Source organism: Myotis myotis, unplaced genomic scaffold (assembly GCF_014108235.1).
Source record: "Myotis myotis isolate mMyoMyo1 unplaced genomic scaffold, mMyoMyo1.p scaffold_m19_p_2, whole genome shotgun sequence".
NCBI classification, from domain to species: Eukaryota; Metazoa; Chordata; class Mammalia; order Chiroptera; family Vespertilionidae; genus Myotis; species Myotis myotis.
In genome coordinates this window covers 34367660-34386588 of record NW_023416324.1, presented here as the reverse complement: position 1 = coordinate 34386588, position 18929 = coordinate 34367660, and the positions used below count along the sequence as shown (strand labels likewise).

Below are 18929 nucleotides of genomic sequence, written 5' to 3'. Positions count from 1 at the left end.
TTTTTATAGCTGCATTCTATTTCTTTATTTCTAATCACCATAATTTATTTAACTTCCTTTTGATAGACTTTTAGCTTGTTTCTAATCTTTTACTTAAAAAAATGCTGCAGTGCATAATAACCTTGAATATACATTATTTTGCATATGCAGAAATATACTTATATATGTAAATTCTCAGAAATGGAATTGCTGTTTCTAAAGTTTGTTCGTTTGTAATTTTCCCATATAATATCAATGTGTCTTCATAGTGGTTGCACTAGTTCACACTCCCATCAGCAATTTTGCTAAGATACTGTTGTCAAACTTTTGGATTCTTGTTAGTTTGATAGGTGACAAATGGCATGTAAGTGTTGTTTTCATTTGTCCTTTCGGTTTTATGGAATGAGGTTGAATAGTTTTTCTCATGCTTATCATCCATTTACAGTGCCTTTATGTGAAATGCCTATTTATAGTCTTCGCTTATGTTTTGTGGCTTTTGGTCTTTTTCTTATTGAATTCTAGAGGCTCGTTATATATTAGTAAAACAGCTCTTTGTCTATATGAGTTGCAAATATTTTTTCCCAGTTTGTCATTTGTCTTTTGACTTTGTTTATGGTGATTTTCTTCTATAAAGGTGTCATTGTTTTTTATGTATATGAATTACTAGGATTAAAAATTTTTTATGGTTTCTTTTTTCACATTTATATAAGGTATGTAAGGTATGAGTATGGATTAAAATTTATGTTTTTTAAAGATGGCTACTTTACAGATCTAATGCAGTTTATTGATAATCATCTTTTCCTTAACTGATCTGAAATGCCATCTCAATCATATGGTAAATTCTCCATCTGTATTTTGGTTTCTTTTTGGATTTTCCTGTTCGTTGATCTGTTTATCCATATGCTGATCTCCCATTGTTCTAATAATCATATTTGGTAATTTGTTTTCATATCTGATAGGGCTAAGCCTCACCACCCTACTTCTTGTTTTCAGAAGTTTCGTGGCTCTTCATGCTTACTTTTAAAATCAGTGTTTTAGAAGTATTTGGTCTGAATATTATGAATTTAACTTTAGTTTTGAGAATTTCTGTATTTCTGAGTTTAGGCTTAGAGTCATGGAATCAGAAGGGTAATTTAGGGATTTGTTGCCTAACTATATTATCATAAAATTTATTCAAATATATATATCTGTCTCTACAAGCAGATAATTATGATTAGTTGGGCATGCTATTGATAGGTTCATGTAATTGTAACTTATAAATCTTAAGTTTGGTTCTTGTCCCTGTCAGTTTTCCTTAAAGAGTGCTGGGAAGAAATCATCAGTTAACAGGGCAATAAATATTTTTGTTACATTCAGATATCTTTATCTTTCTGTCAGTTATAATAGGTTTCTTAAGTTTATAATAGGTAATACTTAAGTTTTATTTAGTGCTCCATAGTCATTTATGCAGTTTTTGTTTCATTTGTACTTAGATGGTCTAATAGAATTAATGTAAAATAGAGTATATGTGTTTATTGAGATCCAGCATTTTGTATGAATGTATTTAAGGCCAAAGACCTCTTTTTCTTCATTGTTTATTGATGTGAGGATTTCAGCCCTTCATATGCTGTATTTTCTTTTTTAGCATGATACCAGTAGTCCCTTGCTAATTAGTGGAACTTCTGCAGCTGAGCTCCCATGGGCTGTAAAAGTAAGTAAACTTTGTAACTATTCTCTCCTTACTCTGCCGGAAGCCGGTCCATCCTTGCTGCTTGACACAGTCGCTGCAGGAAAGAAACATCTGCACAGCTTATGTTTCAAGGGACCTGGCGTATATAGCATACTGTTCTTAATATGTTTGCTCCCCTTAGCGCTGTGTGTTTTAACCAAGGTCACCTCTCCGAGAAAGGTTGTTTCCCCAGGTAGGGATTTTTCCCAATCACACTTAAGCTACATAATCTTTACTCCCTGGGATGGAGATAAGAAACGCCCTAACCTTTGCAATAGAAATTGACAGGATTAAAATCAACTGGTATAAATACGGATGTAACAAGACAACCAGAACCAGAACTTTGCTGGAGATCCAGACCAGAACTTGGCTGGAGATCCTGGCTAGGCTGCTGATCAACTGAACGCTGTCTCCGTGTCATTCCTTCTTCGCCGACTCCATCCACACCTTTGGGGACCCCTGGACCTGCTGGGGTTGGGCCCCAGCATTACTCCTGCTTTTCTTCCACATCATCTCGTTCTCTACTTCCATAATATGTTGCAATCTTCATTAGACTTTCATTTTTTACTGTTCAGGAATTACTGGTACTAGAAATCTTTGGAGGGATCTTACAGCACTAGCAATCATTTTGTGACAATTAGTACTGGTTTTATCTCATTCCTTTTATAGTGTAAACTACAAATGGTAACCCTGTATTAACTAAAGTGTTTGATGAGTTTTTACCCCACTGGTATTATGTCTAGTTTACCCTACTGATATTATGCCTGGCTTGAAAATTCTGGTTAAATAGTACTGTTTTTAGAGCTATAGAACAATTCTTTATTCTTTCAAGAAATTATATTCTGAAATGGATATTTTGCTTTATAGGTATTTAGAAACATCACACTAGTTATAGCTATCTTTTCAGATTAAAAAATACAATTTATGTACTTAAATAACTTTTAATTGATTTGAGACAGAGAGAGAAATAAATCAATTGCTGTGTGTGCCATGACCAGGGATTGAAGCCACAATCTTGGTGTATTGGGATGATGCTCTAACCAACTGAGAACTATCTGGCAAGGGCTTTATAGATTTTTAAAAGCATTATTAAAAAATACTTTTAGTATATAGCAGATCAATGACCTTCAATAAAAATATGTCAGTTTTGTCAGAAAACCATTTTGGTTTGTCTGTGTAAGTTACTTCCTTGCTGTGGATCTGCTTAAGTGAGAGGATTGGGCTAGGTGCTTTTCTCAAAGCCCTTCTATCACTGAAATCTTGTGATTCTAATCTAACAGAAAAGCAAAGATAGTGTTCCAGCTACAAAAGGAGTGGGGTGGAGGAACTTAAATTATCATTTACTATAATATATTTTGATAAAAGTGAAAATGGTTTTTAAATGATGAGTTTAAGAAATATGCTGTCTATTCTTTGAATGTTTGATTTTTATAACTGCATTGAAATCCTTTTCTCTATTGTTTTAATTTGTGATCTTTTTTATATTATAGTCTGAAGATAAGGCCAAATATGATGCAATTTTTGATAGTTTAAGTCCAGTAAATGGATTTCTGTCTGGTGATAAAGTGAAACCAGTGTTGCTCAACTCTAAGTTACCTGTGGATATTCTTGGAAGAGTAAGATATTATTAAATTATAAATGTAATTTTTATGTATTTTAAATTTGTATCTACCAGGAGCGCTTATAGCTCATTGTTAAAAAATGCACAGATCTTATTTTGAAGTTGTGTTATAGAATTTTTTGTGTTCAGACTTAATATATGAAATAATTGCCAATTTGTTTCTTTATTTGGTTACCTCTTCTAAATTATGAGTGTTTGAAATTAGTTATATGTAGAACCCTCTTAAGTAGGTCTTTTTTTCTTTACGTTGTACATTCTGACCTCTTAATTCCTTGATTTAATTTCCAGAGACCATCAGTAAGTTTCATCTGCTACCTATTCCATAGCTATATCAGGGGGCCTTGTTATAAGGAACCGTTTCATCTCTGAAAACATAAATTCTACTTTCTAACTAGAACTTCTTACCTTTCTAGATCTCTTTCCTAGATACTTGCAAGACTACTATAGTACTTCTTTGACTTCATCAAGATCTTTAAATCTCAACTCCTTTACTTTCTCCATCTTTTGAATTTCCTTTTTCCTCATCCAACTTAGATTTTTATGGTCCATAGTTTCATGTCAGTATCCTTAGCTCCCTTTACCATTTTTTTAACTTCTTGATTGTATGATGAAAATCCAGCTTTGTGTGAAGCTAATTATTTACCTTCTCTGTGGTTGCATATGGACTACTGAGAAAGTCTAATAAAGATCGGTATCATCATAATTTCATGATCATCAGCGTCAGCTGGGCTTTCCTTATTGCCAGCCACTCTTGTGCTGTTTCCATAGTGATTTTTCTCTACCTCTTTTTATATTTCAAACCTTATCTACTCTCATTAAACCTCCAGTCCTTTCTTTTTTCTTTTTTTTTAATATATATATTTTTAAAATATATTTTTATTGATTTCAAAGAGGAAGGGAGAGGGAGAGAGAGAGAGAAACATCAGTGATGAGAGAGAATCACGCCCCGTTATGGGCATCAAGCCTGAAACTAGGGCATATGCCCTGACCAGGAATCGAACCGCCACCTTTTGGTTCATAGGTGGACACTCAACCACTGAACCATGCCAGCCAGATTCCAGTCCTTTAATCCTTTGCTTAATCCTACTCTGTAGAGTCTAATCCTGTCTGAACCACTTCTTAGTTGTGTGACATTGGGCAAATCATTAGAAAATCATTTCTCAGTTTTCTAATCTTTAAAATGAGTATAATTCAGTTTATTGGGTTGTAAGGATTAAATGTGATAATGTATGTAAAGTACTTAGCACATACTCTTTGAATGCTTCCTACTATGCCGATGATGATGATGATGATGATGATAATGAAACCACACACCACCAGCAATCGTGCTATTCAATCAGTGTTGCATAGGTTACTCAATATACATTAATTTAAAAGCCTTTTATTATTTCTTACTAATCATTTCTCCACTGTTTGGTCCAGTGTGAGATTTCTAAACTATAAATATAATCCTGTTATCTTTTTTTAAAAAAAACAAAACATAAAACTAACCCTCTTAGTAGCTTCCCATTGCATTCAGGATAAAGTCCAAACTCCTTTCAAGGCATTTAGTGACCAGGCACTTGTCTCCACTCTTGTCTCGCATCAGCTCACTTTCTCTTCTTGCCCCCAAGTGAGATTTTGTTGAATGTTTAAATATCTTCTTCTCAAGGATTTAACATAGTTTTGTAGCTGGTCTAAAGCTATGTAATTTATTCTAAATTTAGGCCAAATCTACCAGGGCCTTTCAGATTTTATTTTTCTTTGTAAAGCCCTGGACATTAGCTGGTTGATGATTCATTACACAGTATTCATTACATATTTCTTTTAGTTGATTAGAAAGTCTGTAGTGTAGGGAAAACAATAATGGACTTAGTTGGAAGTCTTCACATTGAAAACTGATTCCTTTACTTAATAATAGTTGCACGGTCCTAGGTAAGTCATGCAGCTTCTTGTCTAAAACAGGAGCTGTGCATAAATTAACTGAGATGATGTTTGTGAAAAAGCATTGTAATTGTCTTAAAATACTATGTGCATAATTGTTTTATGACTTGAAAGGAAGAAAATAGTTTTTAAAAAATTTGTAAGGGAATTTCTGTTTTAAAAATATTTAAGTGAATTCTTCTTTTTACAGTAATTGTTAATATAGCAAATAACAGCGATATAATAAAATAATCAGCATAATTGAAATTTCTCAGAAAAAAGTGTAATATTTAGGCAAAACTTTTCCTCTATTTTGTATTTGGTGTTTAAATGTAGCACATTAAATGAAAGAACATTATCTTTCTCAATTCTTTTCTTTTTAAGGTTTGGGAGTTGAGTGATATTGACCATGATGGAATGCTTGACAGAGATGAGTTTGCAGTGGTAAGTAACCTAATGCTCTTAAAATCTTAAACATCTTAATGGTTTCTCAAGTGAAAATTTTCCTTTAGTTCATCCTTATAGGAAAACTTATCTCCCAAATATTGTTGGTATGAATATTTTTATCTAGAATTTGTAGATAATCAATAAATATTTTTAAACAAATGGATAATAGAAAATGTATGTGTTTGCTGTCTTCATTTTATTTGACTTTAAAGTACATACAGATATATACTTTGGATGATGCACTGTAAAGATGCTGAGTAATGTTATCTTTTGTATCCTGACTTGACCAAGCATCTCTGTACCTGCTTCTGCTCTGGAATAATTTCACTTCATATATACCCCCAAAATTTCACATTTGTTTCATTAAAGGAAGACATGAATAACATTTTAGTGTTGCTTCATTTGTATATGCTGAGAAAGTTTTGATATCTTTCTGAAGACTTGTTATCCTTAATAATTGGACAATTAATTTAAAATAGAGTTGTATTCATCTCTTCCTTAAAAGTGAGATAAAATTCTTCTGTGAACTCATGAATGGTGAATCTCTAATTCCCCTTTTACTTCTTATTTGAATATTAGTCTATTCAAATTTTTCTTTTTGCTAAGGAATTATCCATTTATTTGACTTTCAAACTTGTTGCCACAGATTTATTTGTATTATTCTTTTAATCTATTCTGGGTTTATGGTTGTACCTCTTTTTTATTCCAAATCTTATGTATTTTTTTTCTCGTATTTTTTTGTTTAATTGAATTTTATCTAGTTTATTGATCTTTAGATAGAGATATGTTTTGGATTTACTTATCCTGTTATTATGTTTTGACTTTTATTCTTTTTAACTTTTCTCTTATTTTGTTAATCCTCACCTGAGGATACTTTTTCATTGATTTTTAGAGAGAGTGGAAGGGAGAGGGAGAGACAGAGAGAGAGAAACATCATTGTGAGAAAGACACATGGATTGATTGCCTCCCTCAGGTGCCCTGACCATAGCTGGGATTGAGCCTGCAACAAAGGTAAGTGCCCTTGATTGGAATCAAGCCTGGGACCCTTCAGTCCGTGGGCCTGATGCTCTTTATTCACTGAGCCAAGTTGGCTAGGGCTCAACTTTTATCTTAATTACATCTTCCTAATTTCTTTTCGTTTACTTTTAAAAATTTTTTCTGAAGATGAGTACAAAGTCTGTTTATTTTTATCTTTAATGTTCAAAGCATTTATGGAACATTTTTTACCTGAATACAGGGTTAGCTAGATTCCATATATATTGGTACAAAGTATTTTCCTTTTCACATAATTTTTAGGTGTTTTTGATCATCTATTTAGGAATGTTTCCTACTTTCAAAGTATTTAAGTGTGTTTGTTTGGTTTTTGTTTCCTTTGTATATAATGTTAGTTGGTTAAATTATGACTTGAGAATGTGGTCTTTAAAATCTCTACTTAAAAAAATGTGTTAGTGCTCTAACCGATTTGGCTCAGTGGATAGAGCGTCAGCTTGTGGACTGAAAGGTCTCAGGTTCGATTCCGGTCAAGGGCATGTACCTTGGTTGCGGGCACATCCCCAGTAGGAGGGTGTGCAGAAGGCAGCTCATTGATGTTTCTCTCTTATTGATGTTTCTAACTCCCTATCCTTCTCCCTTCCTCTCTATAAAAAATCAATAAAATATATATTTTTTAAAAAATTTGTTAGCCCTAGCTGGTTTGGCTCAGTGGATAGAGCATCGGCTTGTGGACTGAAGGGTCCCGGGTTCGATTCCAGTCAAGGGCACATGCCTGCATTGCAGGCTCCATCCCCAGTAGGGGGCGTGCAGGAGGCAGCCAATCAATGATTCTCTCATCATTGATGTTTCTATCTCTCTCTTCCTCTACCTTCCTCTCTGAAATTAATAAAAATATTTTTAAAAAAATTGTTAAGGTTTCTTTTCTTGCTAAACTCATGACCTGTTTTACATATGTTCTCTGGCTATACTAACCTTTCTGTTCAGAATATTTTAGACTTCTGTAAATCCACTACATTGATTTTATTATGTTTCAGTTTCTCTTTGTCCTTTTCTCTGCTATCCTGGAGTAAGCTTAGGTTTATTTTTTGATATTTTTACATTGAAATCATAATGTAAAATGCTTCTTAGTTAAGTGTCTATTTCTAGCTGTGTAAATGCATTTTAGTTTTAAAAACTAGCTACCAGCCACATATTTTGTGTGTGTGTTGTGTATGGTGCATCATTTGATTTAGTTGCTGTATTTATTTTGATGCTGTATTAATTTTGATGGCAGACTTTGTTTAGGATAAAGTATAGTGTTATAAGAAAACAAAATCACAACCAGCAGTATATTGTTCACTTTTTTTGTTTTATTTGGTAGAAAAATTGACTTCAGTTTTGTCAAAGAAACTATTTTCAAGGCAACATGAAATTAATAATATAGTATTTTTTTAACTTTCAAAAAAATGTGTTGTCTATTGTCAGCAGATGGCTGACATTGCTTTTTTTGCTTCTAGTGTTCTGTTTTCCAGGAAATGACTCCCATCTGCAGCAAGAGGAATGCTGACCTTTAATGTGCATGTTGGTCCCTTCTTTTAGTTTGGTGTCAATCTGACAATAGTACACATATTGTGAATTTGGTTGGAAGTATATGCTAGCCAGATTGTTTTCTTTCTGGAGTTTCAAGCTTTGGGAGATTGAAAATTTGTGTGTTTCTAAAACCGAAATTGAAAACAATAAAAAATAAATTGAATTCTTTAGGTTGACTAGTGAATGGAGAGAGGTGAATTGTTGGTTTGTATCAAATGGTTAAATGTGGTCTCAGGGTAAACAGCATCAGAATCACCTGGGAACGTCCTAGAAATGCAAATTCTCTGGCTCAACTGCAGACTTTACTGATTCTGGAATTCTGGGAGTGGGGCCCAGAAACCTGTGCTTTATCAAGCTGTCCAAGTAGTTCTGATACCTGCTACAATTTGGATACCAATGGGTTAAAGGTTAGTTTTCCTGCTCAAAGAAGAGAGCATGGTATTGTAAAATTATGTGTGCTCCTAATAAAGCTGATCAAATCTGGAAAAAAGAGCTTTGTAGTCAGAATATCTTGGTTTGCGCCTTACTCTATCACTTCTTAAAAATATATCAGACAAGTTACTATCATAGCCTGAGTTTCTTCATTTGCAAAATGATATTATTAATCACAGAAATCATGAGTTGTATTATGTGCTCAGTGAGTATTGACTTAAAGCTCCACAAAACTTAGAATTAAAAACAAACCTATTTGGGGGGGGAATTGCTATTTTTAATGGAAGAAAAAACTAAGAAGAAATATTAAAGCTTCCTTCCAGTTGCTGTTTGAATACTTCGGGAGGTTCCAAGTCGCTTTGAGTAATTTCATATGCTTGAAGATAGTTACAGAAAATTTTCATCTTTTGAAAGTATTGAAGGTGCCTTGGATTCAAAGTGGAAGGAATATCCTGGTACAGTCGCTATGTAGGTTATTTCACTTTGTGCAAGTGCTTCATGTATTTAATAATTAAAAATAATTTTAATAGGTAATACATTCTCATGGTTCAGAAATCAGTACAATATAAGGAGATATTCGCTGGGGAGCATATTTGTCCTCAACTGCTCCATTTATACCTCCTCCATAATGAATCACTTTTTTAGTTTCTTCTTTATTCTTCTAGAGATCTTAATGCAAATATAAGCAAATAGGAATAGTTATTACCCCCTTAATACAGAAGATGACACAGTGTACATACTGGCATACATACTGTCCAACACCATGCTTTTATCATGTTTATCAGTGTGTCTTGGATATCTTTTCTTACAGCCTAATTTCTTTAAAAAAAAGATTTCAGACAGTTTGAAGATGCTTTGTTATTGAATAGTAATCAATTCAATGGGTGGATGATAGTAAATTATTTTAATATGTATGACCCTGGTTTATCTGTTTTGAAGGCCATGTTTTTGGTATACTGTGCACTTGAGAAAGAACCTGTGCCAATGTCCTTGCCTCCAGCCTTGGTGCCACCTTCAAAGAGGAAAACGGTCAGTATATCAGGCTCTGTGCGGTTGATCCCCACTTTAGCAGCCAAGGAATCTTACCACTCCTTACCACCTGTAGGCATTTTACCTACCAAAGCACCGTTAAGACAGGTATAGATTTATCAGTGTTAAAAAACCTTTTTTTAAAAAAACAAACTGCATGGCATTTAACAGTTGATTGCTTGATGAAGATAGAAGAGGCAGTCAAAGGGATCAAGATTTAGAGCTCCCTCTTATTGCATCTGAATAATGTGATGTCCCAAAGAAAATAGGTAATCCTTCTGCATTTGGCCTTACTTAGATCATATGGAGGTTTAATGGCTTTGCCTTGATCAACCTAGAATTAAAGTTAGAGGTAGCAGATACTCTCCAGTGGTCAGCAAACTGCGGCTCGTGAGCCACATGCAGCTCTTTGGCTCTTCCACAAAATACCGACTTCTGCACATGGGCCGCAAAGTTTCAATCGCACTGTTTGTGCGCGCCTGCACGTGGTATTTTGTGGAAGAACCACACTCAAGGGGCCAAAGAGCCGCATGCGGCTCATGAGCCGCAGTTTGCCCACCACTGCTCTATACTAATCTGGAATGCTTGCCCTGTCATAGTTAATAGGTGTTTTTATTTGTTTAATCTCTAGTTAACTCTTGATCTTTGGGTTCAAATTATCCAATTTTGGGTTATACAAGGCCTTTTCCCCCTCCAACCTGTTTTTTGTCAGGTTGCATAAAGGAAAATAATGACAGGCTATGCAAGTCAGCCAATTTGTATATAGTTAGTAATGCTGAATGAAACTATAAAAATTGGAGATTGAGAATTATCTGAGTATTTTGTTTAAACAAACTCTGCACTTACCCATATTCATCTGGTTATAAGTCAAGAGTTAACTGTGCTTGAATTTACTCATTACTTAAAAAGAAAAAAGTAAATGGGCATCTATAAATGTAGTTCCACTGACCTATATTTTTCTTCTGTGATTTTTTGTTGACCACAACATTTTAGTCAGGGATCTGATGAAAATGATATGCTGTTGCTATACTTAGTAGTTAGTGGAATAAAATTGCTCAGAATTTGTGACAGATACTGTCATGTGTTAAAAGATGTCACTTCAAAGTTTGTTTTATTTTGGTAGAAATACTATATATGTATATGTGTATATATATAATTGTTTTTGTGTGTAGTGGGTTGTATCACCTTCAGAAAAAGCTAAATATGATGAAATCTTCCTGAAAACTGATAAAGATATGGATGGATTTGTTTCTGGATTGGAAGTCCGTGAAATCTTTCTGAAGACAGGTTTACCTTCTACCTTGCTCGCCCACATTTGGTAAGACTTTATTTAAACTGATTTACCCTAGCTGGGTAACTAAGTGGTTAGAGCGTTGTTTGAATATGCCAAGGTTGAAGATTTGATCTCCAGTCAGGGCACATACAAGAAACAACCAATGAATGCATAAATAAGTGGAACAACAAATCAATCTTTCTCTCTCTCTCCCCCTCCCTCTTCCTTCCTATCTCTCTCTCAAATTAATAAATAACATTTTTAAATGGATTTTAAAAACAAATATGGTTTGTATTAAATCTAGTTTTGTGCATTATTATTTTTAGGCATTTATCAATAGGAAATTTTTTGTTTCGGAATTCCTTATAGAAAAACTGAGGATTTCTTCTGGATGATGGGCAAAAGCTGGAGAATGGGTTACCTGACATTTTATAAGATTGACAGTGTCAGTTAATTGTTATTAGAATGTTAAAATGCAGCATCTATCTATCTATCAATATATATCAATTAAACTTAAATTTTTTAAAATACTTTTTATTGATTTCAGACAGGAAGGGGAAGGGAGAGAGAGAAACATCAATGATGAGAGAGATTCATTAATCGGCTGCCTCCTGCATGCCCCCTACTGGGGATGGAGCCCGCAACCCAGGCATGCTGGCCAGAATCAAACCTGAGACCCCCTCAGTCCACAGGCTGACGTTTTATCCACTGAGCCAAACCAACTAGGGCAAACTTAAATTTTTAAAAAAATATTTTTATTGATTTCAGAGAGGAAGGAAGAGGAAGAGATAGAAACATCAATGATGAGAGAGAACCACTGATCTGCTACCTCCTGCACGACCCCCACTCGGGATGGAACCCGCAACTCTGGCATGTGCCCTTGACTGGAATCGAATCCAGGACCCTTCGGTCCACAGGCCAAGGCTCTATCCACTGAGCCAAACCAGCTAGGGCCAAACTTAAATTTTTAAGGGAGAATACAAAATTTGGAATTTAAAGTCTTCAAGGCATATCTGTACAATTCTGTAGGGCATATGTATACTTTTATACCTTCACATTGGAATTACATACTTGGTCCTTAAAAAAGACAAGCCTTGCCCTGGCTGGTGTGCTTAGTGATTAGAGCATTGGCCCATGCACCAAAGGGTCGAACAAAGGAGGACAGTAGTTCTGACTTAAAAGGAACAAGAACCCAAGACTGGGAAAAATTATATGCATAACTAATAATAGCTGCCACTTTTGAGTGCCTAGGCTAGGCACAATGCTCAGTAAAATGGCAGCTGTTATGGGTGTGGCATTATGCCCACACTTTTTATGTACTTCGTCTTTAATTCTCATAGTAATCTTGCAAGATGGATGTTATCTCCACTTTAGAGATGAAGAAATTAAGGCTCGGAGATGTTAAAAATTTGGCTAAGACCACAAGAATAAATAAGTACAAAAGCTGAAATTCAATGTTTCTTTGACACTATAACCTATAACCCAGCGGTTCTCAACCTGTGGGTTGCGACCCCTTTGGGGGTCGAACAACCCTTTCACAGAGGTCGCCTAAGACCATCGGAAAACACATATGTAATTACATATTGTTTTTGTGATTTATCACTATGCTTTATTTATTTATTTATTTATTTATTTATTTATTTAAATATATTTTATTGATTTTTTACAGAGAGGAAGGGAGAGAGATAGAGAGTCAGAAACATCGATGAGAGAGAAACATCAATCAGCCGCCTCCTGCACATCCCCCACTGGGGATGTGCCTGCAACCCAGGTACATGCCCTTGACTGGAATCGAACCTGGGACCTTTTAGTCCGCAGGCCGACGCTCTAGCCACTGAGCCAAACCAGTTTCGGCGACTATGCTTTAATTATGTTCAATTTGTAACAATGAAAATACATCCTGCAAGTATCAAAATTACAGTTATGAAGTAGCAACGAAAATAATTTTATGGTTGGGGGTCACCACAACATGAGGAACTGTACTAAAGGGTCACAGCATTAGGAAGGTTGAGAACTACTGCTATAACCGGTAGTCTTTTTGTCCGGTCAGATTAGTTTTCAATGAATCAAACAGATCAGGACTTCAGAAAGCTAAGCTTTAAAAAAAAAGAAAATAGAATAAAACATTTGCTGTTTCTCTTCAAGTGATTTTGTAAAGCTTTCCAGATTGCTGCCTTTCTTCACATGTGATCTCCATTTGCAGCTGTTGTTTCTGCTTTAACTTGGTGATCCTTATATCCTCCTACTTCGAGTTACAGGAAGCAAGCTGACATGGAAGTTTTTGCTTGTTTTAGAATCATTCTAATACCACTAGTGAACCAATTTTGTTGAAACTTAGGTTTCATTTTTTTATATCTTTTAATGTTGAAGTATTGGGAGTTGACAATGTTGAGATTCTTTGGTCCACTACAACTCTTACTCAGTAGTGGTTGTGGAAATTGGTAAGAAAAAGTACATAATAAACCCAGATTAGAGGCCTTTGCTCAGCACCAGGGCCAACATTCTGTCTGTCTCTGTTTATCTGTTTTGTTCTCTTGCTTCTAATGTTTGAGTGAGTTTTGGGCAAGCCACAAATTAGTATGACCTTTTTTAATTCAACTAATCATTTTTAAATAGTCACATTAGACTTTTAGAGTGGTAGTTGTGGCATTTATATACTGTTCATTTTGTTTATTTGTACAGGGCATTATGTGACACAAAGGACTGTGGGAAGCTTTCAAAGGATCAGTTTGCCTTGGCTTTTCACTTAATCAATCAGAAGTTAATAAAGGGCATTGATCCTCCTCATATTCTTACTCCTGAGATGATTCCACCATCAGACAGGGCCAATTTACAAAAGGTAAGACAACTTAGAAGAAAACCTGAATGCATTAACAGAAAGGAACAAAAGTTATGTCAGATGACAAACTTGATTTGGACAGAATGGTAGAGAAATATATCTGGCTAGGAGCAGAGGAATATACTGTTTGTGGTTTAGTTTGTGACTATAGATATGCTGAATGCATGTATGATATCCTTGGGCTGCCCCTCATTTACCTCATCATTCATCATACATATGGCAACCACATTTTTCAGCCTCAAAAGTGGAAAAATGTCTTATTTTTCCCCTCCTGGATCTGTGGATTAATTTTTATGAATAGGGATAAAATTTAAATGAAATCCATAAGAATTAAATTATTGGGTTTCATTTGATGATTAACTCTTACAAAACAATGTAATTTTGAAAACAAAATCAAGGAGATTATAATTGCTTGACATCAGTTTTAAATTTAAATTAAAAAACTAGGAAAAACATTATATTGAGGACAAATCTGTGGTTTTACCATATAGATGACCCTCTGTTCCTGAGCATACAGCCGAGTTTCATACCTATACAGCTAGGAACAGGTTTTGCTGTTTTGTTTTCTGGCCAGCAATAGGAACTTTCAAAACTACATTGTTTAGCCATGTTGTGTCTTGGTTTTTCTCTCATCTATAAACTCTCCAAGTATAGTGCATTTACAATATATTGGCCTTAACAGAGCTTTAAAAGGATTTGCTATTAAAAATACATGCTCTGAATCTGCAAATTTCCTGTGACCTATAAAGTAGCCATTGCTGTAGTTACAGTTGGTAAATGTGTGGTATGAGTAAAGTATTCTTTAAAATGTCAGTAGGATATTTTGATTTTGCATTAATTTTGTCATGTAGGTTGAAAAATCTCATTTAAACAAATCTCATTAAAGTCAAAATTGGGTATTTTCTAAGTCATCTAAATGGAAATGTATAGCCACCAGGTACAAAAGTTCGTTCTCAGAGTTTTTATTCTTATTTTTAAATAAAATAAGTATTTGATTATCTGCTTTGTGAGTTTTTTGGGGGGGAATATTTTATGAATTTTTGGACATTTCATATGATGTAGGACGTGGGTTCCCTAAGTTGTGGAGAAGACTAAAAATGATGCCACCTGTAAAGATAAAGGTTACAAACCTGTACTGATGCCCTCTGCTATAACTATCTCAGTTCTGGAATGATTATTTGTTTCACCCTTTCTTTTCCTTACATAGACGGTTTTTCTCCCCTTGCTGCCTTCATTTTATATCCACTTAATCTCTCACCAACACAAATTACAGATATGACAGAATTTGCTGAAGCAAATTATGTTGTTCATTGAAGTCTCTATAACATTAGTAAACACTTCAAGTTGTATCTGCTCTACAGAGTTTTTAATGTAACAGATTTGTTTGAAGTCCATTCACTGGAGCATAGACACCCTTGTCTGTTTATGTCATCAAAATGGGATTTTGTCACTGTTTTTTATCTATTAACCAAAATTTTTAACCTTAAAAATTAAAACTCACATTTGTTTTTGTCTTTCAAATAATCTCCTCTTAATAATCTGATTATTTTTTTAGAATTGCATTTTTTATTTTTTTTATTTTTTTTGCAGCTGTGACTAATCCTTTTATGAATGTTGCTTTCCTTTCTGTATTTTTTCTAGTTTGGACTATGTTTTCCATTCTGCAGCACTCTACTTTTTGCCTTTCTTGTACTGTCAGTTTTTTTACTCTCTCAAGGTTAGAGCTTTACTTTATGTCTTTTTAGCATTGCAGTTTTTGGTTTACAAGATACATTTTGAAGTTAGAGGTTTTTTATGCAGCAAAGTTGTTGCAGAGAAAATACCTAAACAGCATGCTTTTGTCCCAGGTCATCACTTGGTCCTTGTGTGCATTTTACTTGCCTTCCCTAAACTCTCTAATCTACTTAAAATCACCAAAGTGGAATTTTTGTGTATTGTACAAAACAGGGTGAGAGAAAATATATTGAAAGAAGTTGACATGTTACATTTTTCTTTATATGCCCTTATACTTCATATACTGTTAGCTGGACTTTCTCCATGCTTCCTAGTTGTATGTCATTTTATTGCTATAGTATGGGAGTTTAATTTTTGTGTCAGCAATTGAGGAGTGACACAAACTGTGTACCAACTACAGTACACTAATCTTCCTCTGTAGTCATCTGTGGTATCACCTTCTAACTTGTTTGAGGTTGAAGTTGTTTGTCTCACTCTTCTTATTTGATGGTATTTTTAACAGTGAATGACTATCACATGTGAGTCACTCTTTTTGAGTTAGAATGATGGAAGAGGTGTGAAAGTCATTTCACAAAGAAGATTGAGCCAAGGTGGAAGCAGCTCATTGGGAGGCCATCCATCTTTTAAGAACAGCTTCTATTGATGAAGTTAATTATAAGAATAGCTTACATTTATAAAATATAAAGTTTATAGAGTGACTTCACATGTAATATTTATTTCATTTAATTTTTAAGGTGGGCAGGGCAGAAATTACTTCTCAGTGAAGATCATAGCAGAGCCAAAAATAAATCCATCTAGATTTTCTAACTGCAAGTACCATTCACAGACCAATTTTGACACCTTCATTATTGAAAGAGAACCATATGGAAAGGCTGCCTCATATGAAGATAGTTTAATATTACTATGGAACATGCCTGATCAGTATGTTTTACTTTAATTAAGGTAGACACTAAAGTATTTAACAAAAGCAAGTATTTGTTGAATTAAATAAAATTACCACTATTATAATTTTAATACTCAATAAAAATGTGTGCACTAACTCTATGCCAGATGATACAATTACAAATAAATCAGCATTCATCTCCACAAGAAACATATACTTTAGTGGAGGAAGTACTTTATAAATCTGATATCTGCCCTAGCCGGTTTGGTTCAGTGGATAGAGCATCCACCTGTAGACTGAAGGGTCCCAGGTTCATTTCTGGTCAAGGGCACATGCCCGGGTTTCGGGCTCGATCCCCAGTAGGGGGTGTGCAGGGGGCAGCTGATCGATGTTTCTCTCTCATCGATGTTTCTAACTCTCTGTCCCTCTCCCTTCCTCTCTGTGAAAAATCAATAAAATATATTTTTAAAAAGATTTTAAAAATATAAATCTGATATCTGTTGTATTGCAAGGTACTGGACAGGCTAGAATCAAATGACAAAGGCATTGGGATCTGAAGTGAAGATACATAATATAGAACAATAGGTTAGAGAATTTAAGGGAAAATGTCTTAGTATATAATTGTGTGTGTGTTTAAAATTGCATTGGATGTGGTGTTCTTAAATGAGTTAAAATTGTTAGTAATACTATAAAAAATGTAATACCCTATATGCATGTAGTGCTTTTTAACATTTTAAATGCTTTGCCATATATAATTTTATAGTAATAATGTATAAATGTAAACTTTTTGTTTTTAGAACATCATAGGATCAAGTCCTGTTGCAGATTTCTCTGCTATTAAGGAGCTAGATACCCTTAACAATGAACTAGTTGACCTACAAAGGTATGTAAAGTAAAATTACAGATGGCTACATAAATTATGTCTCTCTTTTTTTCTCCTTCCTCTCTCTCTCTCTCTCTCTCTCTCTCTCTCTCTCTCTCTCTCTCCTTCTCTCTCTCCTTCTTCCTCTCTCTCTGAAATCAATAAAAATATATTTTAAAACAAAACAAAATAAATAAATATAGCAAGTATTATTGATTTTCTTAATTTCTGTATTCCCTGGAAAGTTTATGGCAATATTCATTATAAAAATGACCTCCTAAAATTACTTTTTTTAAAAAATTACTTTTTTTAAAAAATACATTTTTCCATCTATAAGGCATTGTATTTAAATATCACTGTGTTTACAAAAACTCTACTTTTCCTTACCTTCACAACACTTTGATGCAGATAATGACTGATATTTTATTTTATTGATGGTGTTGAGACATAGGGTGTTAAATAATTTATCTGGATTATATGGCAAGAACTTGGCAATGATCTTTTCTCATCCATTTGAACATTGAGATTGTTGTAGAGAAACTTAGTTGTGATTTTTTTTTTCAGTTGCAAGAAAGAACCAACCCAGTCTAACTTAAGTGAGAGTGAATTTGTTGACTTTTGAAACTAAGACCTCTTAGAAGTAGTGATAGCTTAAAGCATAGCTTTATACTTGGGCTCAAATAATATAATCAGTTCTCTTGCTCTCCCCATTCCTTTTTTTTAAAATATATTTTTATTGATTTCAGAGAGAGGAAGGGAGAGGGAGAGAGAGAATCATTAATGATGAGAGAAAATCACTGACTGGCTGCCTCCTGCACCCCACCAACCCGCCCCCCCGCCCCCGCCTCCACCACCCCCCTGGAGATTGAGCCCACAACCCTGGTATATGCACTTGACCGGAATCAAACCAGGACCCTTCAGTCCTCAGGCCGATGCTCTATCCCCTGAGCCAAACCGGCTAGAGCTGCTCTCTCCATTTTTTGTTTCCACTTACACTGGGTTTGATCCATTCTCAGATGGATTTTCCCATTATGTTGTCAAGGGGGCTATAGCATACTTAGCCTCATGTACTTATAATTTCAAATCTAGTGGAGTGCCTCTCTTCTGGCAGCTCCTGGAAAAGTTCTAAGATTCAACCTGATTGGACTAGCTTAACGCCATGCCTACCCCTGAAACAATCGGGTGAAGGATGTATATATTTGATTTTTCATGAACTCTGTCCTGGGAGTGGTAGGTGGTAATTTGCCACTGATACCATATGAAGTAGAGGAGAGGGTATCCCCACATGAAAATTCTGCAAGATGGAAAAATGCATTCTGGGGAGGTAAATGTCTGCAAAAGACAGTATAATTTTAAATCACTATTAATTTCAGTGATCAGCCTCTTTGAACAATATGACTCGACATACTGTAAACAGTCTGGGTACCTTTTGAAATGTCATTGTTTTCAGCGCATCTGCCTCCTACCAAATTCTTATTTCCTGCTAAAAAATTGCCTTTGCCTGTTACATAAGTCTCTAATATCGGAAGTAAAAAATAAAGCAAAAGAAAAAACCCCTTGAATATCAAAAAGTCCCACTTTCTTTCTTACTCGTGAAAAAAAAAATCCAATCCAAATTCACACATCAAATCATCAATCGTGCTGGTTGTATAAGTTTT

General features: G+C 34.6%; 1 protein-coding gene across 4 annotated transcripts in view; it reads left to right on the top strand.

Moving 5' to 3' along the window:
* EPS15 (epidermal growth factor receptor pathway substrate 15) overlaps window positions 1-18929 on the top strand; it is a 116151-nt gene that overhangs the window by 31264 nt on the left and 65958 nt on the right. For 3 of the 4 annotated variants that reach the window (XM_036350612.1, XM_036350615.1, XM_036350614.1), the window contains exons 6-12: window positions 1604-1669; window positions 3178-3303; window positions 5595-5654; window positions 9591-9680; window positions 10853-10998; window positions 13636-13792; window positions 17207-17292. In XM_036350612.1, the coding sequence (XP_036206505.1) occupies window positions 1604-1669; window positions 3178-3303; window positions 5595-5654; window positions 9591-9680; window positions 10853-10998; window positions 13636-13792; window positions 17207-17292 (731 nt within the window). The remainder of the gene's footprint in view (window positions 1-1603; window positions 1670-3177; window positions 3304-5594; window positions 5655-9590; window positions 9681-10852; window positions 10999-13635; window positions 13793-17206; window positions 17293-18929) is intronic. The other variant, XM_036350613.1, reaches the window with a different exon arrangement.